Source organism: Bos mutus, chromosome 6 (genome assembly GCF_027580195.1).
Source record: "Bos mutus isolate GX-2022 chromosome 6, NWIPB_WYAK_1.1, whole genome shotgun sequence".
NCBI classification, from domain to species: Eukaryota; Metazoa; Chordata; class Mammalia; order Artiodactyla; family Bovidae; genus Bos; species Bos mutus.
Window position 1 is genome coordinate 5,889,588 of NC_091622.1, and position 27,247 is coordinate 5,916,834.

The window sequence follows — 27,247 nt, forward strand, 5'->3', positions numbered from 1 at the left end:
TTACACTGCTTTGTAAATTGTTTCCTTTTCTTGATGCCAAGAAATTTTCTTTAAAACCTAGGCAAGGTATTTTAATTATTTTTCCCTTTCAAAGCATCTGGAATACTGAATATGTATTTGAAGGTATTCCTGTCTTTTTCAGATTCGTTTTGTAACCTGAGTGAGCAGTTCAACTTTGGTAGAAAGTAAAGTTATTATTGGATGGAGCTACTTTGTGTGTGTGTGTCCCTTTTGCTAATCATATTTGCAATGCCATGAGAGAGCTTGTATTTCACTATGCAGTGTTTTGCATATCCTATTTAAGACTTCTAGATTATAGGCATTTGGAAAAAACTGATCTAATTAGATTAATGGAAAATTATATTAGTTATAATAATTATAAACTGTCGTTTTCCTTTCTGTGATAGGTAGTAATATTGAGTGAAAATGAGAAATTGCAAAAGGGGAAAGTTTTCATCCTTAACAGAGTATGTGCCATCATATAGTGACTTTCTGGTTTTTTTTTAAATGAATGTGCCTGTGTGCTCAGCCGTGTCTGACTCTCTGCGACCCCATGGACTGCAGCCCACCAGAATCCTCTGTCCATGGGATTTCCCAGGCAAAAATACTGAAGTGGGTTGCCATTTCCTCCTCCAGGGTTTTTAGTGAATATTACTAATCAATTTAAAAATTTTTTGAAAAGTGTGAGATGAAGTATAGGTGATATACAAAACTTAAAGCTATTTAAATATCCAGTAAAAACAGATATTATTAGCTTGCTACCATTAAATTTAATCATTACCTTGACTCTAATTTTAAGAATAATTTTCATCTTCTTTAAAAATATGAACACATGGGATGTGCAGTATGAAATAGCACTTTATTTCTGCCACGTGCGTAATTTTGATGAGATAAACTCTTTATTACAATGATTAAAAAAAAAAAAAAAGACAATTCACCTAGACTTTCTGCCCCACAGATTTCCTTCTGGTTTGTTTTTTGATCATTCACAAGTGAATGTATTCATTCCATTCCTCTGTATATTATTAAAGACCCCAAGTGCCTGACACTGGAAATGCCAGTGCTCAGCCTTTTCCTGCAGCAGCTGCTGGAGCCTGGCTGCCTGGCCTTTTGAGACATAAACTCAGTTTTGTTGAGCGCTCCACCCACACTGACACATTGTCTTGAAGGATGCAGTGCTATTAACACTCTAAGGAAGCCTCATGAGGTTAAAATATGCTAAAGATTATTCCTCCTGACACTGATTTTTATATTACATCATCATTGCATGGGCAAGACTCTTGAGCTGCTAGGGTCTTCAGTAAAGTAGAATATTAAGGTAGTAAACTTCTGGTTGGATTCATTGTTTTAAAAGATTTGAGATTTAAAATCTAAGTCACATTTATGATAACTCATAGCAGGTTTTTATCAGCTTCCAGTTGGCTTCATTTCCTGCCATCTAATTAATATCAATTTGGGGGGTTCTTTACTTGCTCTTTTGAGGTTCTTCACTTCTTTACTTGCTCTTTACCTGCCTTGTGGGAAAGGGTCCCTTGGTGAGCCGTGAGCAGCATCTGTGCAAACTTGTGTTTCAAGTTTGAAATGACAAATGGTTTTCACATTTATGTTACCCGAGAGGAATAATTCCCAGCGCTGATTTTGGGACCCTCCAGGGTTTCTGCATCTCACTTCCCTGGTGGTGCTAGTGGTAAAGAACCTGCCTGCCAATGCAGGAGACACAGGTTCGATCCCTGGGTCAGGAAGATGCCCTGGAGAAGGAAATGGTAACCCACTCCGGTATTCTTGCCTGGAGAATTCCATGGACCGAGGAGCCTGGCAGGCTACAATCCATGGGATCCCAAAGAATCGGACATGACTGAAGTGAGTTAGCTCGCATGCAGGATTTCTCCAGTTATTGTAAGACATATTGTAAAAGTTTAAGAACAAAACTGAATGTTTACCCATTTTAAAAGAGGCATATAATATAATTCATTTATGAGGTAAGAAATGTTTTGTGTAATAAAAGATGGAAGGAAATAACTCACTAGAGGATAATAAAACAGGTTTTGGTGAGGAGAGAAGGAATGATTTGGATGGGATGTTAAACATCAGGATCTTGTCATTGATTATAAATTCTTGGCATTAACTTTTATTGCATTTCCTTTGACTGGCTTTATTTCTAGCATCCAGGGCCTGTTGTCTTTCATTAACAGCCTGTAAAAGTTAAATCAGCTCAAAGATTTCAAGATGGTTGTTCTGTTTTTGTTTGCAGGGCAGTTAACAAAGAGTTGCTTATACATGAAAGTAGGGTTTCTAAGTTATTAGACCCTCCAGCAGAGGGTAAAATACCTTTGTGGAATTTGCATCCATTTCGTTCTTTTTGCTCAGACAGCTAGGATGTAATTTTAGGTAGAGTTATGATGTAACTCATCTTTTTAGGGGGAAGCTTAGTGGGATTCTATAATAAATAACAATCTGCAGTATCTTCTTTGGACAAGGACCTAGATGGTCAGGGTGTGTGTAGACAGGCTGTTTCCAAATCATTTCAGACCCACTCAGCCTGTGGGCCTGTGCCACCAGGAACATGACCGTTCTTCCCCCTTACTTTCTCTGAGTCTCTTGGTTGAACGTCATGAGGAAATAAACACCATTGGCCTTTATGCCAGCTCTGCGGCTCCACTGGAAAGGGTCTAGGAGATGGCAGCATCTTAAGTAGGTGGAAGAGATTTTGAAATGCTTCCATGTGCATTTTCTAATTTGACTTGAACTTCAGCCCCATGAGATGAGTGAAAGAAGAAGAAAGAGAAGAAGCTGAGGGGCAAAAGGAGATGACGAGAGTTGACTGACCTAATAAGAATCACCACCTATTGGTCTGCTGATAATGTTAGCACTTGTGGGAGTCTTCCTGACCCATTCAGAGAGCTGCCCATTTTTACAATGAAGAACTTGTGTTCAGGAGAAAATGAACTCCAGAGAAGTCGTGATTGTTCAGTAGAATTATCTCCTGATGGCCAGTTTAGTATTCTTGACTCTATACTCAACTGAAGATAGTCACCACCTTGCAGGTCAGGAAGAAGTTAGAACAGGCAGTATTTCCCCTACTGGATACAGGATGAAATTGAAACTCAAAAAAGAAAATTGTTTACTATTGGTTACAAATCCCATTGGTACAAATGCTAAAGTATAGATTGGAATTTGGGATTTATGACTAAAAACATAGCCTTTCAGTGCTTCCCAAGAATTTTTAGCAATGTGTCAGCCTCCCTTATATAAGTAGATTGCAGTTTTTTTTTTTTTCCTCTACTAAATATATGGTATGATTTGGACAGTAAAATGAAAAGGCTTGATGTAAGGAAGAATTTTATGCCACAAATTATTAATCTAAGAGCTTTTGAAAGTTCAGTTACCATAATACACAGGCTCCTTTGTGCTCTTTCAATGATACAGTTAGTTATTTGATAGCACAGAGCTCATTGATGTGCTACACAGACCTACCTTTTCTTTGATGTCTATCTGCCAACAATTTCAGTTGGGAAAAACAGAATATCAAATGACTAGTATGGTCATTTGAAATAAATTAAGTATAATTTGAATTTTAGATACTGTTTATATTAAAACTGTATTCATTATTTATCTGAAACTCAGCTTTAATTGGTATCCAGTATTTTTATTTGCAAAGTCTAGCAAAATCACAGTGGACAGTGACTGCAGCCATGAAATTAAAAGACACTTGCTCCTTTGAACCTAGATGGCATATTAAAAAGCAGAGACAAAAGTCCATGTAGTCAAAGCTATGGTTTTTCCAGTAGTCGTGTACAGATGCGAGAGTTGGACCGTAAAAAAGGTTGAGCTCTAAAGAATTGATGTTTTTGAATTGTGTGCTGAGAAGACTTTTTAGAGTCTCCCAAACTGCAGGAAGATCAAACTAATCAACTGTTAGGAAATCAACCCTGAATATTCATCGGAAGGGATACTGCTGAAGTTGAAGCTCCAGTACCTTGGCCACCTGATGCGAAGAGCTGACTCATTGAAAAAGACCCTGATGCTGGAAAGATTGAGAACAGGAGGAGAAGGGGGCAGCAGAGGCTGAGATGATTAGATGGCACCACCAACTCAATGGATGTGAATTTGAGCAAATTCAGGGATAGGGAGGACAGAGGAGCCTGGTGTGCTGCAGTGCACGGGGTTGCAGAGAGTCAGTCCTGAACTTAGTGAGTGAACAACAACAGCAGTGCAACCCTGAGAATTACTCTCATCTTGAACACATTTACTGTGCATTCTTTTCAGTGCATCATTCTAGGTTTATAGACCCTGACCTGTTTTCAGAGAAACAGGCATGAGACTCAGTCAGATTATTTTAAGGACACTGTCCTTCAGAGTTTTTGTTCTGAGCCCCTTGACACAGTGTTTTTGCATCAGAGATTTAGTGCGCCGTCCTTTTGTGGTCTGGATGGAAAGAATTAAGTTAGAGGATGTGCTGTTACAAGCGAGCGTGTTCTTTCTCTACCGTATATGTTTAAATTTGATTGTTTACTCTTTCTACTGCATCTGGATGTTATGAAGTGTCTTCTTCATGACAGACATTGATGTTCTGGGAACTTCTATATTCTTATAGGTTGTAAGACTTGGAATAGGAAACCTAGATTTGATATCTAGTTTTGCTACCAGATAGCAGAGTGTGTTTGGTTCAGCCATTTAGAAAGTAGGATTGTTAATACCTGCCTCACCAGGTTTAAATAAAATGGTGCTTTTTTCTTCCAGTATCTCTGATAGACATACTTTTCAAAATCTCATAGACTCAAGGAAGAGAAAGAAGGGAAAGTAGAGATCCTGTCTCAAGCCATTGAAGTGATTCGCCCCAGGCAGAGCTATCAATCAGGTTTCTTAAATCCCATCTGGTATATTTACCCTCATATGTGACATGTTCATCTTTCCATCTTTATTCATTTATATGCAAAACCCACGTCAGTACTCTTGCCTGAAAAACCCCATGGAGAGAAGAGCCTGGCGGGTTATAGTCCATGGAGTCTCAAAGAGTCAGAGATGACTTTAGCGGCTAAGCAATGACATATAACTTCGTATGACAGCAAAATTCAGTATGTGTATAAAGCAACTTCTGGACACACTAAGTCTCAGTTTGGGAGGAGAGGTCTGGGCTGCTCACTCCTGTATCCTGGTGGCAGCGCAGTGCCTGGCGTGCACAAGGGACTTCATGAGAAAAATACAGTCTAGAGCAAAGGACACTTAAGTGAATCCAGTTAAAATGAAGAAGTATCAGTGAAAAGGTTTTGATTGGAACTTTACTTTGAAAAATGGAACCACAGGTTATGAACGTAAATTTATTTTAGATCTAATAAAATTTAAATTATGATGGAAATTTAAAGTAGACAGTTTCTGGCAAATAACTTTACTTGTTTGACATTTGCAACAAAATGTTTGCAAAATCATAGAGTTTTTTTTCCCCAAGTACAGTTTTTAAAAATTAACATTTAAAGATCTTCGGTTTTTCCAGCAGCCTTTCTTAATCTACAATGCACTTATTTGAACAGAATTCTCTCTTCAGGTATTTGTTGTGTTAATGATCCTTGTTGATTTTGTTAGCTGGTTTTTAATTGGGCTTACCCTTTAATTATCAGTGGCTTTATGTAATATTAGAATAGTCTCCAACATCACTTTGTTCTACTTCTAGAAATTCTATATCTTATGTAAGTTTACATTTCAATCTGCAAGTGATTTGTATTTGTAGAGCTTAAAGTGTTAAAGAACAGGAGATGATCAATACTAGTCTTAGGAAAGAAGGCTCACTTCACATAGCCACGTAGGTCATGTGCTGCAAAATGTCAAGGGATGCCTGAAAGGAGAGAGGTGTAAGAGATGATTTAATATTATTTATGGCTGGCTTATAAGTAATTGTTTTGATGTTATGATAGCTTATATTTTCCTCCACAGGCATATATATCTACAGGGACTCAGATAATCAATAATGTGGTCTTAAGAAAACATTTCCTCCCATGACTGGTGGTTAATAAAAATTGTTGATTGAATGACTGAATATACCAGATCTACTTTTCCTGTGTCATTTAATACTGAGTTCATTTCTCCAAGAAAGTGTCAAGAAATACAACACCTGTGAGACAAATTAAACATAATAATGCAAAATATCTAACAAAGAATGTGGGGGCACTGGCTCTGTTTAAGATGTATAACAGGCCCTATGGGATAAATGAGGGTAGAGTAGCCACGATCAGTTATGAGGCTTACATCCAAGGGGTGGTGACCATTAATAGCTAAAACATAATGTTGATTTTCTAAGCATTCAAATTTTCAAAAGACTGTTGTCCTTTTTAATGCAGTTAGTTTAGGAGGCTTCATTTATTTATTTATTCATTCACTTCACTCAGATATTTATCAGGGACATAGTATTAATATGTGACAGACATTTTCTAAGTACAGGAATGCAGTTGTTTACAAGACAGATGATTATGAAATTTACATCTCCTTGGAAGAAACAGACAGTAAACCAACAGGTTAATAAACAAGAAAAAATAGATGATAGTAAGAATTCATTACCACTCTTAATGGCAGAAAGTGAAGAGGAACTAAAGAGCCTCTTGATGAGGGTGAAGGAGGAGAGTGAAAGAGCCGGCTTAAGACTAAATAAAAAAAAAAAAAAAAAAAGCCAAGATCATGGCACCTGGCCCCATTACTGCATGGCAAATAGAAGGGGGAAAGTTGGAAGTAGCGGCAGATTTCCTCTTCTTGGGCTCCAAAATCACTGCAGATCGTGAGTGCAGCCATGAAATCAGAAAACGATGGCTTCTTGGCAGGAAAGCTGTGAGAAACCTAGACAGTGTGTTGAAGAGCAGAGACATTACTCTGCCAACAAAGGTCCGTATAGTCAAGGCCATGGTCTTCCCCATTGGTCATGTACAGTTGTGAGAGCTGAACTGTAAAAAAGGCAGAATGCCAAAGAATTGATGCCTTCGAACTGTGATGCTGGAGAAGACTCCTGGAAGTCCCTTGGACTGCAAGGAGATCAAACCAGTCAGTCTTAAGGGAGATCAACCTTGAATATTCATTGAAAGGACTGATGCTGAGGCTGAAGCTCCCAATATTTTGGTTACCTGATGCAAACAGATGACTCATTGGAAAATTTCCTGATGCTGGGAAAGATCGATGGCAGAAGGAGACAAGGGCATCAGAGGATGAGATGGCTGGACGGCATCAGGATGCAATGGACGTGAACTTGGGCAAGCTCTGGGAGATGGCGGGGGACAGGGAGGCCTGGCGTGCTGCAGTCCATGGGGTCGCCCACAACTGGGCGACTGAAGAGCAACAACAAGAATTCAGATCGTGTTGGGGGGAACATAATGTGTTGGGGTCCCTTGAGAGGTGGAGTGAGCAGGGAAGACCTGTCTGTGCAGGTGAGGAGGGAGCTTTGACCTGCCAGATGCAGGTGAGGAGAGCATTCCAGCCTGGGGGCAGTCAACGTGTGATGTGCTTGAGGAGCGTCAGGGAGGCCTGTGTGGACAGGAGGGACTGCAGTCGGGGATTGAAGAGTTTGGGTTTTATTCTCAATTCAGTGAGAAGATGTTAAGGCTTACTTTTTCAAGGATTGCTCTAGCTGCCATGGGGAGAATGGGTTGAAGGAGGCTAGTATGATTTCAGAGAGTCCAGTTAAGGGCTGTGGCCATAGTCCAAGATGAGAGATGACGCAGCTTGAACCAGGGAAGATAGAAATCAGCAGATTGGACTATAGGGTTTTGGAAGTCAGCTGGACAGGACTTGGTTGCTAGATTGGATGTGAGTTGAAGGAAACAAATTCAGAGTAATTCCTAGATGTGCAGTTGAGGAACTGGGGATGGTGCTATTTATTGATATGAAGAAAATGGACAGGGAGTGAGATTGGAGCAAGACGAAGGGTGGGGCGTTAGGAATCGTGATTTCACCACTTGAAGGTGTCTGTTTAGATGTTGTCAAGTAGGTGGTGTGATTAAAATGTTGATCACCATTTTTCAGTGAGAAGATAGGAAATAAGTTGAGTCTGTGTTTCAGGTTTGTAGCTGACATAGTTAAAATACCTGTTTTTATGTTGATTTGAGAAGTTTTTAAGTTACATATACATATTTTTTAATCACATAAACTAGATTAGCTTAAACATATTGCTGTGTTCCTGTTTCATGTTTTACAAAACATTTTATTCAAATGCTTCCTGTACATTTTTCACTTGCATATCTGACGTCAGTGTCTTTGGCACAATCTTTCTTTGTGATTTTGGAGGTTACATAAACATTTCCCAAAGTATGTCCCCCTCATTTCTATAGAATTAGAAGTTTTTGAGATACACTGTTACCAGAGTATATTCTTATGACTAGAAATTTTGTCCCAAGCCATGGTATGCATTTATAAAATATTTGGCTGCTGCTGCTAAGTCACTTCAGTCGTGTCCGACTCTGTGTGACCCCATAGACATCAGCCCACCAGGCTCCCCCGTCCCTGGGATTCTCCAGGCAAGAACACTGGAGTGGGTTGCCATTTCCTTCTCCAGTGCATGAAAGTGAAAAAGTGAAAGTGAAGTCACTCAGTCGTGTCCGACTCTTAGCGATCCCGTGGACTGCAGCCTACCAGGCTCCTCCATCCATGGGATTTTTCCAGGCAAGAGTACTGGAGTGGGGTGCCATTGCCTTCTCCAAAATATTTGGCAATTACATTAAAAAAAAAAATTCTGTGCTGTAGGTATATACTGGAGTAATGTAGTAAGTACTTTTTAAAGAGAGCTTTAAAATGTATCTAACACTTGGAATTATGAGATAATCCTGATAATATCTATGTTGTATTTTTTTTTACCCATTTCATTCTAGATTGGTGTCAATTCAGGGTAATATATATTTACCAAACAATAGATTATTGTTCAAAATAAAATAACTCAGGGAACATTCTATAAGTGAAAGACTTAGTGGAGACCCAGAAAAATGATTAACTCTTCTCTCCTCCTTCTGGATCTTCTGTTTTCACTTAATAGATTGTGCTGATTATTCATATCAGTACCTTGTAATATCTGCCTCATGTTCTATTTGGGCTTCCCAGGTGGCACTAGTGGTAAAGAACCTGCCTGCCAATGCAGGAGATGGAAGAGATGCGGGTTCGATCCCTGGGTTGGAAAGATCCCCTGGAGGAGGGAGTGACAGCCCACTCCGGTGTTCTTGCCTGGAGAATCCCAAGGCCAGAGAAGCCCGGTGGGCTACAGCCCATAGTGTTGCAAAGTCGGACATGAAGCACCTTAGCACAGGCACAGTGTTCCATTTATAAACATGCCATGATGTATTTTGCCAGGCTTCTATTTATAGGATTAGTTTGCTCTTATCTTTGCTATAACAAACAGTAAATAAATACACTGATGCTTCTTTTGCCGTGTGTGTAAAATCTTTGGAACAAAGGATACTTGCATTTTAAAACTTGTTAGATTCTGCCTGCTTGCCCTCTGAAGAGGTATTATCAATTTCTGCTGCAGCCAGAAGGATTGGAGAGTGTCTGCATCCTGGCTCTTTCATGAAAATAACCAGTAAACCATTGCGCATGGAGATTGCATTGCTCTTATAGGCCAGTTCTTTTAAATATCCTCAGTGCTTGCAAGTTATTGTCTTCTGAAAATAAATTTTTGAGTTTGAAGAAAAATCAGGCCTGCATACGATATGTACTAAGTTAGCCATTACTCTAGGCTTTTTGTGGTTTTATTTGCTTATTCAAAGCAAGGCTCAGTGAAAAACAAGATCTAGCTTTTAGGTAAAACTAATGTTCTTATATGACTTTGAATTTTTTTAGAAGTTAGTTTCAAAAGTTCCCAGAATGTTTAAAGTAATGGGGGCATCAATTGGCATCAGATTACAGCTTCCCAAGAGGATTTATTTGAACTGAACAACAGTCTTTTGGATGTGTATGATCTGATATATTTAGCTTAAAAAAAAAAAAAAAATACTGACTATGAAACCTTTAGCTCAGATAGGTTTCTTCATGGAGTGGCACATGAACAACATAAATAATTTAAATTTTCTTGGATTTTTATACTAGTTATTGCCTATTTTTTGTTTTCCTCCTTTATACAAGGAGTAAATAGAAGATTATTCTAGATTATTGGACATGCATTATTAGGATGTTATTAATGGAAGTCTACAATCTTTCTTCTACATACTAGATCAAATTGTTTCTTTTTTCTATTTCCTTTCCTAAATCTAATCTATATATAGTGGTATAGATAAAAACTGTCTAAAATTAAGCATGTTACCTAGCCAAATTCAGATAATTAAAAAAATTTTTTTAATATTTAATTTCAGAATAAGTTGTGTGTTTTAAATAGCAAATTTCCATGCCTGTGTTTTCCGAAGACTGTCATCAAATTTAGTGGCTTTTACTTTAATTCAAACTGATTTTGAGAGGAACCAACTTGACACCTGATGCATTATGAATCAGATATCTGAAAATATATGTATATAGGAGCTAATCTTTTATTAAAATGTTCACTGAAACAATTGTTTTCAGTTTTTCAAAATAAACTGTCTTAAATAGACCGTTATGTTTTCATTTTCTATGACAAATGGTTACTGCATCAGTTAACCATGAGAGGATTTTAGAAGTTTTCAGGGGTAACAGCATTTAAGGAGGGAGCTTCCCAGGTGGCACAGTGGTAAAGAACCTGCCTGCCAATGCAGGAGACAAAAGAGATGTTGGTTCGATCCCTGGGTTGGCAAGATCCTCTGGAGTAGAAAATGGCAACCCAGTCCAGTGTTCTTGCCTGGAAAAGTATATGGACAGAGGAGCCTGGCAGGCTACAGTCTGTGGGATAGCAAAGAGTCAGCCATGACAGAGCAGGCACGCCACACACACACACACACACACACACACACACACTCTCACTCTGTTTTGTTTTTATTGAGGTATAGTTGCTTTATGGTGTTGTGTTAATTTCTGCTCAGTGATGAAGAGAATCAGCTATGTGTACACACACATCCCCTCTCTCTTTTGGACCTCCTCCCTTATCCTCCCCCCCCCCCCCCCCCCCCCCCCCGCCCCATCTAGGTCACCACAGAGCACCGAGCTGAGCTCCCTGTGCTGTGCAGTAAGTTCCCAGCACCTGTCTGTTCTCCACGCGGCCGGGCACATTCCTCAGTCCCAGTCTCCCAGCTCACCCCCTGCACGTCCACCCGTCCACTTTCTACATCTGCATCTCTGTTCCTGCCCTGCAGATAGGTCCATCAGTACCATTTTTCTCGATTCCATATATATGTCTTAATGTGGGACATCTGTTTGTCTCTTTCTGACTTACTTCATTATGTATGACAGACAATAAGTCCATCCACGTCTCTGCAAGTGACCCTGTATCCATCCTTTTTTATGGCTTAGTAGTATTCCATTGTGTATATGCACCACATCTTATTTATCCACTCCTGTCTTCCTCAAATATTTGATGTGCCTACATGTTCTTTTCTGCAGAGAAATGGTCAACGCATGGTTTGCTGAGAGAGTTCACACCATCCCTGTGTGCAAGGAAGGAATCAAGGGCCACACGGAATCCTGCTCTTGCCCCTTGCAGCCAAGTCCCCGTGCAGAGAGCAGTGTCCCTGGAACACCAACCAGGAAGATCTCTGCCTCTGAATTCGATCGGCCGCTTAGACCCATCGTTATCAAGGATTCTGAGGGAACTGTGAGCTTCCTCTCTGACTCAGACAAGAAGGAACAGATGCCTCTAACCTCCCCACGGTTTGATAATGATGAAGGGGACCAGTGCTTGAGACTCTTGGAATTAGTGAAAGATATTTCTAGTCACTTGGATGTCACAGCCTTATGTCACAAAATTTTCTTGCACATCCATGGACTCATCTCCGCCGACCGCTACTCCTTATTCCTCGTCTGTGAGGACAGCTCCAATGACAAGTTTCTTATCAGCCGCCTCTTGGATGTTGCAGAAGGTTCAACACTGGAAGAAGCTTCAAACAACTGCATCCGCTTAGAGTGGAACAAAGGCATCGTGGGACACGTGGCCGCTTTTGGCGAGCCCTTGAACATCAAAGACGCCTATGAGGTAAATGAACTCTTGGAACAGAGGCAGGGTGGGGCGTGGAGTATGGATGGGGCATGGGCAACTACTGTCAATCGTAGGGATATTTGAAACTGAGATTTCATCATTTACAAACTTATTTAAAGTGGGAATCTATGGTTAAGAACCTCCCCATCTTTGAAAGTCAGTTTCTTCACTGGTGGCTGAGTCCAACACAGCGGCCTTAGAGAAAGGTTGTCTTGTTCTCCTTAATGATAATTTGACTTAGCTCATCTCACAGTTGTGTTCTTTCATTGTTTTTTCTTCATCACTATGCATATCCCCGGGCTTCCCTGGTGGCTCAGAGGTTAAAGCGTCTGCCTGGAATGCGGGAGACCTGGGTTCGATCCCTGGGTCGGGAAGATCTCCTGGAGAAGGAAATGGCAACCCACTCCAGTACTCTTGCCTGGAGAATCCCATGGAGGGAGGAGCCTGGTGGGCTACAGTCCATGGGGTCGCAAAGAGTCGGACAGGACTGAGCGACGTCACTTTCACTTTCATACATATGCCTATCCACATTATCGCCACATGAACTTCCGAGGATTTTACCGAGATTCTAAAATAATAGGTCTAAAAACAGTTTGAAAACCAAACCAATAGTCTTTTTTAATTAATTCATTGACTTAATCATACTCATTCATTTGACATCTCATTGATACCAGAGTCTGATTATCTTTCTTTCCACTCTTTCAGTTGTTTTATTAAACAAATAAATTTATGTGTATCTTCAAAAAATAGAAATTTTTGCTCTACAATATTTTGATGGAAGGATTTGATATTTCTTCCATTTTTGTTTCAGTAGTGCACAAGTCTTTATTATAGACTTAAAGATTACAATATATGTTTCTTCAAATTTCCTATTGAAAATGATTCTTTTATTAATAGAGTTAGAGATTTTAAGCAAAGCATCTTAATTGTACAGCAGTATGTTTATGAATCATGTTCTAGCACCTTGATAGAACAACTGTTCTTGCTGCTTATCATGTGGTACACTGTGTAGGTTCCATAGTAACACAGAGAAGTTGAGGCTCCTCTGTGCAGTTTGAGGGGTCATAGATGTTTTGTTCAGCCCTGTACTTCTGGTGCCTAGTACAGTGCCTGGCACAGAGATAAGTCCTAATAAGTATCGGTTAAAAGGAGACTGTGGTAGAGGAGATAAATAAGTAGAGTAGAAAGCAGGTCATAATAGAGCCAGCAAAAATGTGTTAGGTTCAGGGAAGTAGAAGATCACATGTAATTGGGGAGATGGAGAGAGGTTTCTTTGAGGAAGCAATGATTGGCACAGACCCTGGAGGATGGGTAAGATTTGAGTAGATTGAGTTGTGTGCATGGGGAGAGCCAGATGTAGAGAGAAATTTGAAGAAGAGACTGGAAATTGGATCATGTGGTGCTTGTGTGGATATATGTGGGGGATCGTGTAGATTTTGAGGAGCTGCTGGAGATCACTGAGGTCTTGAATGCCCAGCTGAGGAGTATGTCTTTGATTCAGAGCCATGGGAAATAATTGAAGATGGTTTGAAAGGGGGACTGGTGTGATTCAGACTGTGCTTTAGAAGGATGAATATTATGGTGGTCATAAAGTGAATTAGGTGGAAAAATACTGGAAACTGGTAGGAGAGGCTGTTTTAATAGGCTGAGGAAGTAAGGACCTAAACCAGGGCACTGGCCTTCAAGATCAAAAGGAGGAAATGGATTGCAGAAGCAGTTGAATCTGCCAGACTTGGAAGCGAGTAGGAGATGGAAGTGAGAAGAGAAGTTGGAGATGCCTCAGGTTTTGAAGCAGGGTCAGTAAATAGTGCTGACTGGTGAGGAATTCTGAGGGTAGGGGTCTGCGGAGATATGTGATAGTTCACGTGTTAAATCCTGAGATAGCTTTCAGAATCCACTCTATACCAACAGTATTTTCAACCTTGGTTCTTCACGGAGCCATCTCCATGACCTCTTTGAGCTCTGTGAATAACGTCACACCGTAGCAGACTCCAAGAGGGGTATTAAGGGCACAGCTGAAGGATTGCTGCCAAATTTGCTGAATCCTCTTCCCATCTTAGGTGACAGTGGTAGAGTAGAACCATAAATATGCTTCAGTTTTGCTGAGAAAGTCTTCATTTGTCTGCATTGTCCCAAAGTTCACCAGCACTGAGGATTTCTTGACGTATATCAATTTTATTTAATTTCTTTACCATCTTTAGAGTTTTTTGGTTACCCAAAAAGTTTGAGTTTTTCATAAGATGTTACAAAAAGTCTGAAAGAACTTTTTGGCCAACCCGATAATAAGGTGTAATTTTTGTTCTGCAGTGAGCAATGATTTAATTCTTGTCTAAAATAGGCCCAGTGCCCTTGATTGGCAGTGCCCCAGGGTGAAGCCCCTTAGCCTGGTGGATTTCTCATGTTGCCACTCCACCCTTGACACCCTTGATCTGCATTTATAGTGGCCTTGCAGAAGTTCTTCCTGGCACAGAATTTCATTAGAAGTTGTGGGATTGATTGTGATGTAATTTACCTTGGTATTAACAGTGAAAATCAGTTGGCTAGTGGATAATTCATTACTTGGCTTCGCTGGTGGCTCAGTGGCAAAGAACTTGCCTACCAATGCAGGAGACACGGGTTCAATCCCTGGGTCAGGAAGATCCCCAAGAAGGGAATGGCAACCCACTCCAGTATTCTTGCCTGGGAGATTCCATGGACAGAGGAGCCAGATGGGCTAGTCCATGGGGCTCAAAGAGCTGGCACAACTGAGCAGCTGAGCACACACGCAGTTCATTACTCAGCCCACTCATAATTAGTAGTGCTCAAAATGCTGTCTCATAGCCTTTGTGGAAATAGTCAAAGTATGAAAGCATGTTTTGTTTTCTTAGTCCTACATACTCCTTAGATATGTAATCTGTAGATACTGTATAGCAGCATTTTTTTTTTTTTTTCTAATTTTATTTTACTTTTTAAACTCTACACAATTGTATTAGTTTTGCCAAATATCAAAACGAATCCGCCACAGGTACACATGTGCTCCCCATCCCGAACCCCCCCCCCCCCCCACACCATCCCTCTGGGCCATCCCAGTGCACCAGCCCCAAGCATCCAGCATCGTGCATCGAACCTGGACTGGCAACTCGTTTCCTACATGATATTTTACATGTTTCATTGCCATTCTCCCAAATCTTCCCACCCTCTCCCTCTCCCACAGAGTCCATAAGACTGTTCTATACATCAGTGTCTCTTTTGCTGTCTCGTACACCGGGTTATTGTTACCATCTTTCTAAATTCCATATATATGCGTTAGTATACTGTATTTATGTTTTTCTTTCTGGCTTACTTCACTCTGTATAATAGGCTCCAGTTTCATCCACCTCATTAGAACTGATTCAAATGTATTCTTTTTAATGGCTGAGTAATACTCCATTGTGTATATGTACCACAGCTTTCTTATCCATTCATCTGCTGATGGACATCTAGGTTGCTTCCATGTCCTGGCTATTATAAACAGTGCTGCGATGAACATTGGGGTACACGTGTCTCTTTGCATTTCTTGAGCTTACATGACCACAGAATGCTTAGAAGTTGTAGTGCAGCAGCAGAGAGCCAAGCAGTGGCCATGAAATAAAGTAGTGTTCAGATTGAATCTAAGAATAAAAATGTCTCTTAGATAAATTAATTTTAAGAAATGGTCAACATTTGATTCCCATTTTAAAACTTTGTAACAGAATGGTATACATTTGGGAATTCAACTGTTTTATTACTGATAAAATAATACATTCACATATTTAAAACATGACATGATCCACAGCTTAGAACAGTGAGTTTCAGTTACACCACAAATGTCAGTGATGTTCAGTCAACACATCATCTCCTCCTCTATCAGGCCATCATTCATGCAATTTTCTTGAATGTGGCACAGCATTTATTAATAATAAGGTATTGACACAATAATCAGAACAACTTATATGAATGTGTTGGAATTTTCCTAATACTTGGAAACTAGACATCATCCAGTATTTAGATCAGATTGTGTATCGCTCAGTGTTCTTCAGAGAAACAGAACCAGTAGGATATATAGAGATAAATAAGAAGTGGTTTATTGTAGGAATAAGCTCACTTGGGAATGGAGGCTTAGAAGTTCCACAGCCTGCCTTCCATCTGCAAGCTGGAGAACCAGGATTGGTGTAGTTGATGGTATAACTCAGAGTCTGCAGGCCTAAGAATCAGGGGGGCCAGTGGTGTAACTCTGGTCTGTGTTTGAATCAAAAGCTTTAGAGCCAGGAGCTCTGGTGGACTGCAAGAGGGCAAGAAGAATATGGATATCTTAGTTCAAAGAGAGCGAATTCGTCCTTCTTTCCTCTGCCTACTCAACGGATTGGATGATGCCCACTGGCATTGATAAAGATCTTCTTTACTCATTCTCCTGATTCAGATGTTCATCTCCTCTGGAGACATCCTCACAGACACACCTAGAAATAATGTGTTATCAGCCGTTTGGGCATCCCTTAGCTGACAAGTTGACACATAAAATTAACTATCACAGATTGCCCTGAAGCCCTGGTTCTATGTCTGGTGGAAGCCTTACGCCTCCCAAGATTTCCTATGTCAAAGGATTTATATTGTCTAAATAACCCTCTTATTTCCTAAGGCAACAGGAATGCAAAACTTAGACCCATCTCTTGTTTCCATGGGGCAGCCTCTCCATGGACACCATGATTTTTACGGAGAGAAATTGTAGGGTTCTTAGGGATGGATCACATCACCACTCATGTGGCCTTTACCGTCGAGCTGCAGCTCTTCCCGCTGCAACCTCATTCCCCCCTTTTCAGTCCTTCTTCAGATAAATATGTCTTCACTATCTCTCATCCTGCGGATCTCAGGTGCTACTCAAGTGAATTTCTGATGAATAAAATTATTTCCAAAATGAATTTCAGAAGAAAGAAGTAGCAATAGGTACTGTCCCATTCTTAATAAATTACCAATTCTGATACATTTGTCATGTTGTAATTGTGTCCCAGGGAACAGAGTTTGGGAACTGCTGTATCTTTGTTAAATGCTCTAATAATCTTTAGATATTCCACTTTGTGGAAGAAGACCAGCATATAATTTGGCAAATCTAGTTGGTTATTTCCTTTTTTTGTTTTCTGTTATTTTTATCTTTATATGATTTCAAGCTTATAGAAAAGTTGCAGGACCAGTATCAGAAACTTGGGTATACCCTCTACCCAGATTCTCTAATTGTTTATATTTTGCCCCGTTTGCTTTTTTATTTTTTTTTTTTTGTGTGTAATGCATGTAAGTAATGCATGCATATTATTTTTTTCTGAGCCATTCGGAGATTTTTTTTTTTTAATTTTAAATTTTATTTTATTTTAAACTTTACAAATTGTGTTAGTTTTGCCAAATATCAAAATGAATCCACCACAGGTATACATGTGTTCCCCATCCTGAACCCTCCTCCCTCCCCATTATTTTCTGATAAGAACAGATACTGCACTTGATCTTAGCTAAAAGGCTGAGAAGCAATTACTATACATATTTTCTAACAAGAATATTGTCTTCCACAATTGTCATACTTTTATCAAAATCTGGAAATTTTTTGATACAAAGCCCTTAGCTAACATTCCATGGACAAATTTGGTCAGTTGCCCCATGAATGTCCTTTGCAGTGATTTTTTTCCCCCCTCTGTTCAAGGCTCTCACTCAGGGTTACATATTGCACGTATTTGTCCTATCTTGTTAGTTTCCATTAAATCTGGAGTAGCTTCTCAGTGCTTCTCTATCTTTCTTGACATGTATTTTGGAAGGAGACAGGCCAGTTATCTTGTAGAATGTTTCTCTTGAATAGATTCACATTAGGCGCTTTTGGCAGGAATACCACAAACGTTCTTTCGACCTTGTTTGGCTTTACAGACGACTATCAGTTCTTCACCTCTGCACCAGCTGGGGTGTCCCGCGGTCCAACTCGGTCCTGACACTAGTTGCCTGGAGTGAGTGTAGACCCCGAGGTTAGGGACCCTGTTGTACAGCGTTGTCCCCACTTAAGATGCCAGCCATAAGAAGGACCCCCAGGCTAGCCACACTTGTTTCGGGCTGATTGCAAATGCAGGGGTTCCCCACTCGGGTTTAATGATTTGCTGGAATGACTCAGAACCCAGGAAAGTGCCATACTTAAGATTGTAGCTGTATGTTTATAAAGGATAACATTCAGAAGTAGCCTAATAGAAGAGATACAAAGGGCAAGGAGTGAGAGGCGGGGGACACAAAACTTCCTTGTCCACCCTCTATGGCAACACCATCCCAGCACACAGTAGATGACCTTTACCCAAAAGTTCCCTCAATCTGATTTTTTTTTCAGTATGTAGGGATTGTTGATTAAATCATTGACCATTGGTGATTGGACTCAGTCTCCAGGCCCCTCTTCCTTATCCAGTGGCAGGGCTGAACGTTCTGATCCTCTAATCGCTCAGTTGGTTTTCCTGGCAGCCAGCCCCAGTCCTGAAGCTATTTGAGGCCTTCTCCCCCATGAGACTGCCTTACCGTGAGCTCAGGTATGCTTGGCAGGGGCTTTTTACGAATATAAAAAGACTATCAGTCAGGTAATTCCAAGGGTTTGAAGAGATCTAATGCCAGACCAAACATGTTTTGTGATTATACCACAGACCTTCTTAGCATGCGTGACCAGGTAGCACACGATGTTACTTTACCACATTTTTGATGATGTTAAACATGGTAAGTGGGTTAAAGTGGTGCCCACTAAGTGTTTCACTATAAAGACACAGTTTTCCCATTGTAATTAATAAATATCTATAGGGACGTTATTTTGATATTGTGTGAATGCTCTTTTCCTTCTCAGTGCACTTACCACTTTGGGCATCTACTAATTTTCCAACTTTATATCAATAATACCATCTATATGTATTAGTTAACATTCTAATGTAAAGAAGAGCTTTGCCTTCTTTATTCACATTATTTCTATCATTATGGATGCATGGATTTTTATTTTTTTAATGAGTTATGTGGTGTTACTGTCTTATTCATATTAGAATGTCCAAACTATTGGACAATTGCATTCATCTCTCACACGCTAGCAAAGTAATGCTCAAAATTCTCCAAGCCAGGCTTCAACAGTACATGAATCGTGAACTTCCAGATGTTCAAGCTGCATTTAGAAAAGGCAGAGGAACCAGAGATCAAATTGCCAACATCCGTTGGATCATCGAAAAAGCAAGAGAGCTCCAGAAAAACATCTACTTCTGCTTTATTGACTACGCCAAAGCCTTTGACTGTGTGGATCACAACAAACTGTGGAAGATTCTTAAGGAGATGGGAATACCAGATCACCTGACCTGCCTCCTGAGAAATCTGTACACAGGTCCAGAAGCAACAGTTAGAACCATACATGGAACAACAGACTGGTTCCAAATTGGGAAAGGAGTACATCAAGGCTGTATATTGTCACCCTGCTTATTTAACTTATATGCAGAGTACATCATGCGAAACTCCAGGCTGGATGAAGCACAGGCTGGAATCAAGATTGCCAGGAGAAATGTCAATAACCTCAGATGTGCAGATGACACCACACTCATGGCAGAAAGCAAAGAAGAATTAAAGAGCCTCTTGATGGAAGTGAAAGAGGAGAGTGAAAAAGTTGGCTTAAAACTCAACATTCAGGAAACTAAGATCATGGCGTCTGGTCCCATCACTTCATGGGAAATAGATGGGGAAACAATGGAAACAGTGACAGACTTTATTTTTGGGGGCTCCAAAATCACTGCAGATGGTGACTGCAGCCGTGAAATTAAGACTCTTGCTCCTTGGAAGAAAAGCTATGACCAACCTAGACAGCACATTAAAAAGCAGAGACATTACTTTGCCAATAAAGGTCTGTCTAGTCAAAGCTATGTTTTTTCCAGTAGTCATGTATGGATGTGAGAGTTGGACTATAAAGAAAACAGCACCAAAGAATTGATGCTTTTGAACTGTGGTGTTGGAGAAGACTCTTGAGAGTCCCTTGGACTGCAAGGAGATCCAACCAGTCCATTCTAAAGGAGATCAGTCCTGAATATTCATTGGAAGGACTGATGCTGAAGCTTAAGCTCCAATACTTTGGCCACCTGATGTGAAGAAGTGACTCATTTGAAAAGACCCTGATGCTGGGAAAGATTGAACGCAGGAGAAGGGGACGACAGAGGATGACATGGTTGGATGGCATCACCCACTCAATGGACATGCCTTTGAGCAGGCTCCGGGAGTTGGTGATGGTCAGGGAGGCCTGGCAAGCTGCAGTCCATGGGGTCCCAAAGAGTCGGACACAACTGAGTGACTGAACCGATGTCTTTTTGATATGTTCCCACATCACTCTTGGCATTTTCTTGCTTTGTGGGGGAGCTGAAAGTTTTAACTACTTAGCAGGATGTTCTAGACTTACCTTACACTTTCTTTGCCATAGACCTAGGGACCCTGGTTCCTCTCAGTGGAAGGGATGGTATTTTAAAACCAAGATCTAGGCACTAGGCATGCTCATTGCTTCTAGTTTTTCAGCAGATAGAGCTGGAAAAAAAATACACAGACTAACATACACTAATATTTTATTTATTCCTATAGCTAGCTACCCACTATATTATAAACAATAAATTATTACCTCTGATTTCAATCTAACACCTCAAGGTACCTTTTGTTTTCTTCCTCCAAAAGTGAAGAACCAGGCTTCCTTCTTATTCTTTTTTTAATTCAAGTATAGTTGATTTACAGTGGCATGTTCAGATGTATAGCACAGTGGTAAAGTTTTGTGTGTGTGTGTATGTGTATATATATATACACATACACATATATTTCAGATTTTTTTCCTTTTAGGTTATTATGAAATATTGAATATAGTTCCCCAGCTTTACAGTAGGCCCTTATTGGTTATCTTTTTTATATACAGTTTGTTAATCCCAAACTCCTAATCTATTGCCCCACATTTTCCCCTTTGATAACCATAAATTTGTTTTCTGTGTGTATAGATCTATTTCTGTTTTGTAAATAAGTTAATTTGTGTCTTTTTGTTTTTTTTTAAGCTTCCACACATAAGCAGTATCATAATTACCTTTCTCTGTCTGGCTTACTTCATTTAGTGTGATAATCTTAGATCCATCCATGTTGTGCAAATGACATGATTTCATTCTTTCTCATGACTGAGTAATATTCCATTCTACAACAAAAGAGGCAGGAATACACTGGACAAAAGGCAGTCTCTTCAATAAGTGATGCTGGGAAAACTAGACAGCAACATGTGAAAGAATGAAATTAGAACATTCTACAACACCATACACAAAAATAAACGCAAAATGGATTAAAGACCTAAATGTAAGACATGTTACCATAAAACTCCTAGAGAGAAATGTCGGCAGGAAGCTCGTGGACATAAATCAGTATGTATCTTTTTGGGTCCATTTCCTTATTGTTTATATGTTTGTGCTTGTGCTCAGGCCAAGTTCCAAGCTCTTTATTCCTTTCTGTTGAATCTGTTTCTTCAGGCTGAAGAACTTTCATTAGTATTTCTTTAGGATTGGTCTGATGGTGACAAATTCTCTGATTTTGTTTAAATCATCATTTTGCCTATAATCTTGAAAGATATCTTTACTGCAAAGATACTTCTCGGTTAACAGTAGTTTTCTTTCAATATTTAAATGTTTTCCCGCTTGTTTCTGGCTTTCACTTTTCTTATGAGAAGTCAGCAGCCTTCATTTCTTACACGTTTCGTGTTATATATCATTTTCACACTGTGTGTATATGTTTAAGGTTTTCACTGACTTTAGGACATTTTTGGTCATGTGTTTAAATACTTTTTTCAGCCCCATTTTCTTCTCTTTGGACTCCAATTGTATATATGCTAGGCCATTTAATGTTGTCCCGGAGAACGTTGAGGCTCTGTTAACTTGTTACAGTTTTTGTTTTCCTCTCAGTCTTTTTGATCAGGTATTTGTCAGTCTACCTTCAGGTCACTGACTCATCCAATCTGATGTTAATCAGTGAACTCTTCATTTTAGACTTTGTACTTCTCAGTTCTAGAATTTCCATTTGGCTTTTTAAAAATACTTCTTTTCTTTCTTTGCAGAGATTCCCACCTGTTCATTATTACCATATTTTAAGTTTTTAAATACTTTTATAATACCTTCTTTGAAGTCCTTGTTGTTAATTCCAATATCTGAATCATCCTGGGGTCATTTTTTAATGACTGTTCTTTTTCTTCACTATGGGTTGTAGTTCCCTATTTCTTCATTTGTTGTGATTATGTTTATTGTAGGCTGGACATTGTGACTGTTTGTTGAAAGTCGTTTGGATTATATCATCTTCTTTTAAAACAGGGCTGACCTTTATTCTTGCAGGCAGTGAAATTACTGGAAGGTACCTCTGATGGGTGGGACCCCAGTGTCTTCAAACATTTTTATAATTGGTAGCACCATTCCACTTTCAGCTTTCAACAGGTAATTTTTGCTTGCTCTCTTAAGAGTCTTCCCAAATACATGTTGAGCCTGGCTAGCCGCTGTCTTCTGCCACTCCTCCTTTACACCCTCCCCCACCCACATCACAGCCTGTCTTATCAGGTACTTTGCCTTGCACATCCCAGCACTTTTGTTATTGTCCTTGTTCAGTCCCTAAGTCTTGTACGACTCTTTGCGACTGCATGAACTGCAGCATGCCAGAGTCCCCTGTTCTTCACTGTATCCTGAATTCACTCAGATTCAGTCCATTGAGTCTGTGATGTTGTCTAACCATCTCATCCTCTGCTTCCCCTTTTTCCTTCTGCCTTTAAGCTATCCCAGCATCAGGGTCTTTTCCAATGAGGGACTTTGCATCAGGTGGCCAGACTATTGGAGCATCAGCTTCAGCATTCATCCTTCTAGTGAATATTCAGGATTGATTTCCTTCAGGACTGACTGGTTTGATCTCCTTGTTGTCCAGGGCATTCTCAACAGTCTTCTCCAGCACCACAGTAATAAAGCATCAATTCTTCAGTGCTCAGCCTTCTTTCTGGTCCAACTCTCACAGCTGTACCTGACTACTGGAAAAACCATAGCTTTGACTTAGACGGATATTTGTCAGCAAAGTGATGTCTCTGCTTTTTAATACACTATCTAGGTTTGTCATAGCTTTCCTTGCAAGGAGCAAGCGTCTTAATTTCATGGCTGCAGTTACTATCCACAGTGATTTTGGAGCCCAAGAGAATAAAATCTGTCACTGCTTCTATTTTTTCCTTCTATTTGCCATGAAGTGGTGAGATTGGATGCCATGATCTTAGTTTTTTGAATGTTGAGTTTCAAGCCAGCTTTTTCACTCTCCTCTCTTAGCCTCATCAAGAAGCTCTTTAGTTCCTCTTCACTTTCTGCCATTAGAGTGGTATCATCTGCATTTCTGAGGTTGTTGATATTTCTCCCAGCAATCTTGAGTCCAGCATATGATTGAAAAATCCAGCCCAGCATTTTGCATTATGTACTCTGCATTTCAGTTCAATTCAGTCGCTCAGTCGTGTCTGACTCTTGGCGACCCCATGGACCACAGCATGCCAGGCTTCCCTGTCCATCACCAACTCCCGGAGTTTACCCAAACTCATGTCCATTGACTCAGTGATGCCATCCAACCATCTCATCCTCTGTCGTCCCCTTCACCTCCTGCCATCAATCTTTCGCAGCATGAGGGTCTTTTCAAATGAGTCAGTTCTTCACATGAGGTGGCCAAAGTATTGGAGTTTCAGCTTCAACATCAGTCCTTCCAGTGAACACTCAGGACTGATCTCCTTTAGGATGGACTGGTTTTATCTCCTTAAGTTAAATAAAACTTAGCAATTTTTATTAAATTGTTACAGTTTAATTTAATTTAAGGGTGACAATATAGAGCCTTGTCACACTTCTTTCCCCATTTTGAACCAGTCATTTATTCCATGTCTGGTTCTAACTGTTGTTTCTTAACCTGCATACAGATTTCTCAGGAGACAGGTAAGGTGGTGTGGTATTCCCATCTCTTTAAGAATCTTCCAGTTTATTGTAATCCACACAGTCAAAGGCTTTAACATAGTCAAACAACCATAGTCAAACGAATGTTTTTTTTTCTGGAATTCCCTTCCTTTCTCTGTGATCAGAGAAATATTGGCAATTTGATCTCTGGTTCATTTGACTTTTCTGAACCCAGCTTGTACATTTGGAAGTAATTCTTGGTTCGTGTACTGATGAAACCTAGCTTGAAGGACTTTGAGCATAACCCTGCTACCATGTGAAATGAGCACAGCGGTGCGGTAGTTTACACATTGAGAGCTGGGCCATAAAGAAAGCTGAGCGCCAAAGAACTGATGGTTTTGAACTGTGGTGCTGAAGAAGACTCTTGAGAGTCCCTTGACTGCAAGGAGATCAAACCGGTTGGTCCTAAAGAAATCAGTCCTGGATATTCATTGGAAGGACTGATGGTGAAGCTGAAGCTGCAATACTTTGGCCACCTGATGCAAAGAACTGAGTCTTTAAAAAAGACCCTGATGATGGGAAAGATTGTAGGCAGGAGGAGAAGGGGACAACAGAGGATGAGATGGTTGGATGGCGTCACTGACTCAATGGACATGAGTTTGAGCAAGCTCTGGGAATTGGTGATGGACAGGGAGGCCTGGTGTCCTGCAGTCCATGGGGTTGCAAGAGTCAGATAGGACTGAGCAACTCAGCTGACCTTGAAAATTCTTAGCATTGCCCTTCTTTGGGATTGGAATGAAAACACGTTTTCTAGTCCTGTGGCCACTGCTGAGTTTTCTAAATTTGCTGTCAGGAGTGTAGCACTTTAATAGCATCACCTTTTAGGATTTGAAACCGCTCAGATGGAATTCCTTCACCTCCACTAGCTTTGTTCATAGTGATGCTTCCTAAGTCCCTCTTGACTTCACACCCCAGGATGTCTGGCTCTAGGTGAGTGATCACACCATCGTGGTTATCTGGGTCATTAAGACCTTTTCTGTACAGTTCTTCTGTGTACTCTTGCCATCTCATCTTAATCTCTTCAGCTTCTGTTAGGCCCGTACTGCTTCTGTCCCTCGTTGTGTCCATCCTTGCATGAAATGTTCTCTTGATATATCCAGTTTTTTTGAAGAGCTCTCTAGTCTTTCCCATTCTGTTGTTTTCTGCTATTTCTTTGCATCGTTCGGTTAAGAAGGCCTTCCTATCTCCCCTTGCTCTTCTCTGGAACTCTGCTTTCAGTTGGGTGTATCTTTCCCTTTCTCCCTTGCCCTTCACTTCTCTTCTTTCATCAGCTATTTGTAAAGCACTTTAGAAGCCCTGAATTCAGTTCCGTTTGGAACTGTGGTTCCTTTGCGGACCACCTGCCTTCTCCTTGGTGGGAGGAGTGCTGCCTGGAGGAGCGAGATTACCGCAGGGCAGCCATGTGCGGCCTCTGCACGGTGTGCGGTTTAGCTGTCTCAGTTGTTTGATCTGGTCGGATATTTTCCAGCAGGAGGACAAGTCTGGTACTAGTTGCTTTTTATAGGAGATGGATATTTAAGTTTTGTGGGGTTTTTTTTCACTGCCATGTTCTCATAAACAGTGAAAGAAATAACAATAGCAATAATAGTGCTCCATTTTTCTTTCAGTGGCTCCTGGACCTAGAAGCGTTAGTTCTCCGTGTTTGTAGCCCTTGTGCTGAGTGCATTGCCAAAGGCAAATTCTTTGAGATGCCAAAATTCTCTTAAAGTGATTTTGAGGCAGACATTTCTCCTACTTCTTTCACTGAAGAGTGAAATCCCAGGTTGCTGTTTATTTTAAACTTCCAATATACACAAAATCTGTGGAAGTCTTATACATTTCAAACTCTTGCTTTGATTAGACAGTTGAGTTTAATCCTCTTCTTTATAAATTGGTCTTGTGATTCAGATATTCAGTAGCAAAATAATTGCTAAGGATGCATTTCCATTCATATTTTGATTAGCCTATGGAATAATTCCCTATATAAATTCATAATGCTTAACTTCTTTTAATTCATCCATATCAGTAGCCTGTCTGCTTTCTTTAGATACCTTGCAATATAGCATGTTATTTAAAACTGTTTTTTGGAAACATTCAGGCAAGATTTTCTCTGTCTTTTCAATACAACTTTGAACATGTTTGCAGAAAAATTAAAATGCAATAGTGTTCATTTGTAATATAAAATATGTTGATTTGCCACCATTTTGTAACTTTTGAAAGTTTGTCTTTAAGGCCAAATTCAGCCCTCTAAATGGGAAAATTAGCCTCATTTCTGACCCTAGTTTGATGGAATTTAGTGTAATCATTTACTTCATTCACAGCTTTGGCTTTGCGTGACGTTAGACTAATTAAAAAAAAAAATAGAAATGACCTTCAAAGATGAGGATTTTTCCAGTGTGAGTACTCCATATTTTCCAAAGGGAATTCCAAAAGCAGAGTTTTTACAGCAATAATTCTATTATTAGGTTGAGTATGTAAGTTCCCAAGGCTGCTGCTTTGAAGGGAACAATATTCGTTCAGATATTTATATTCTGGTACATTTGCTTCCATTCTAATTGTATGTCATGTGCTCATATCTGTCCATTTCCTTGAGCTTATCCGACCTCTACAAGATTTGTTTTAAGCTATAGTAAGCTAAGAATGATCACATTGGATAACTGTGGTATCAGTTGTTAATGAATTGCTTCATTTATTTAACAAATGTTTTTGAGTTCCTGAATTGATCTTGGGAATACAGCAATGAACCAACCCTCACAGAGTTTACAGCCTACCTTTAATCTTCTTAATCTGGTTTAATGGAAAATAGCATGCATCTTTTTTTTCTTTAACCTACATTTTGAACTTTTACACATTTCAAAAGCCCTTTGTGATTACTGGATGTGCAAGAATGTACTTTGTGAAAGGGGAAAGAGATTCAGAAGATTAAGGAGTTGTTTATAGTTTGATGAAGGCACTTTTATTAAATAAAAAAGAAAGATTTTAATTCTTATGAACATCTGAGATAGAAATACAGAATATTGAGGTAATAGATAAACAATCGTTTGTTGCTATTGTGTTATGCTCAGTCTTGTCCAACTCTTTGCGGCCCAATGTACTATAGCCCATCATGCTCCTCTAGTCACAGAACAAGGTCATTCATTACAAGGGAAGTAACATCAGTATTGGAAAGGTCATTTTGGAGGTGGTGGGTTTTATAGGAAAACATTTCAGACCAGAGATGCTTTCC

At 39.9% G+C, this 27,247-nt stretch overlaps 1 protein-coding gene and 1 pseudogene across 3 annotated transcripts in view; one reads left to right on the forward strand and one right to left on the reverse strand.

Annotated features, from left to right (window-relative positions):
* Nucleotides 1-27,247, forward strand: part of PDE5A (phosphodiesterase 5A) — a 151,686-nt gene that overhangs the window by 11,556 nt on the left and 112,883 nt on the right. For all 3 annotated transcript variants that reach the window (XM_070371936.1, XM_070371938.1, XM_070371937.1), the window contains exon 2: nt 11,467-12,055. In XM_070371936.1, the coding sequence (XP_070228037.1) occupies nt 11,467-12,055 (589 nt within the window). The remainder of the gene's footprint in view (nt 1-11,466; nt 12,056-27,247) is intronic.
* Nucleotides 17,427-17,570, reverse strand: LOC138988343 (U2 spliceosomal RNA; annotated as a pseudogene).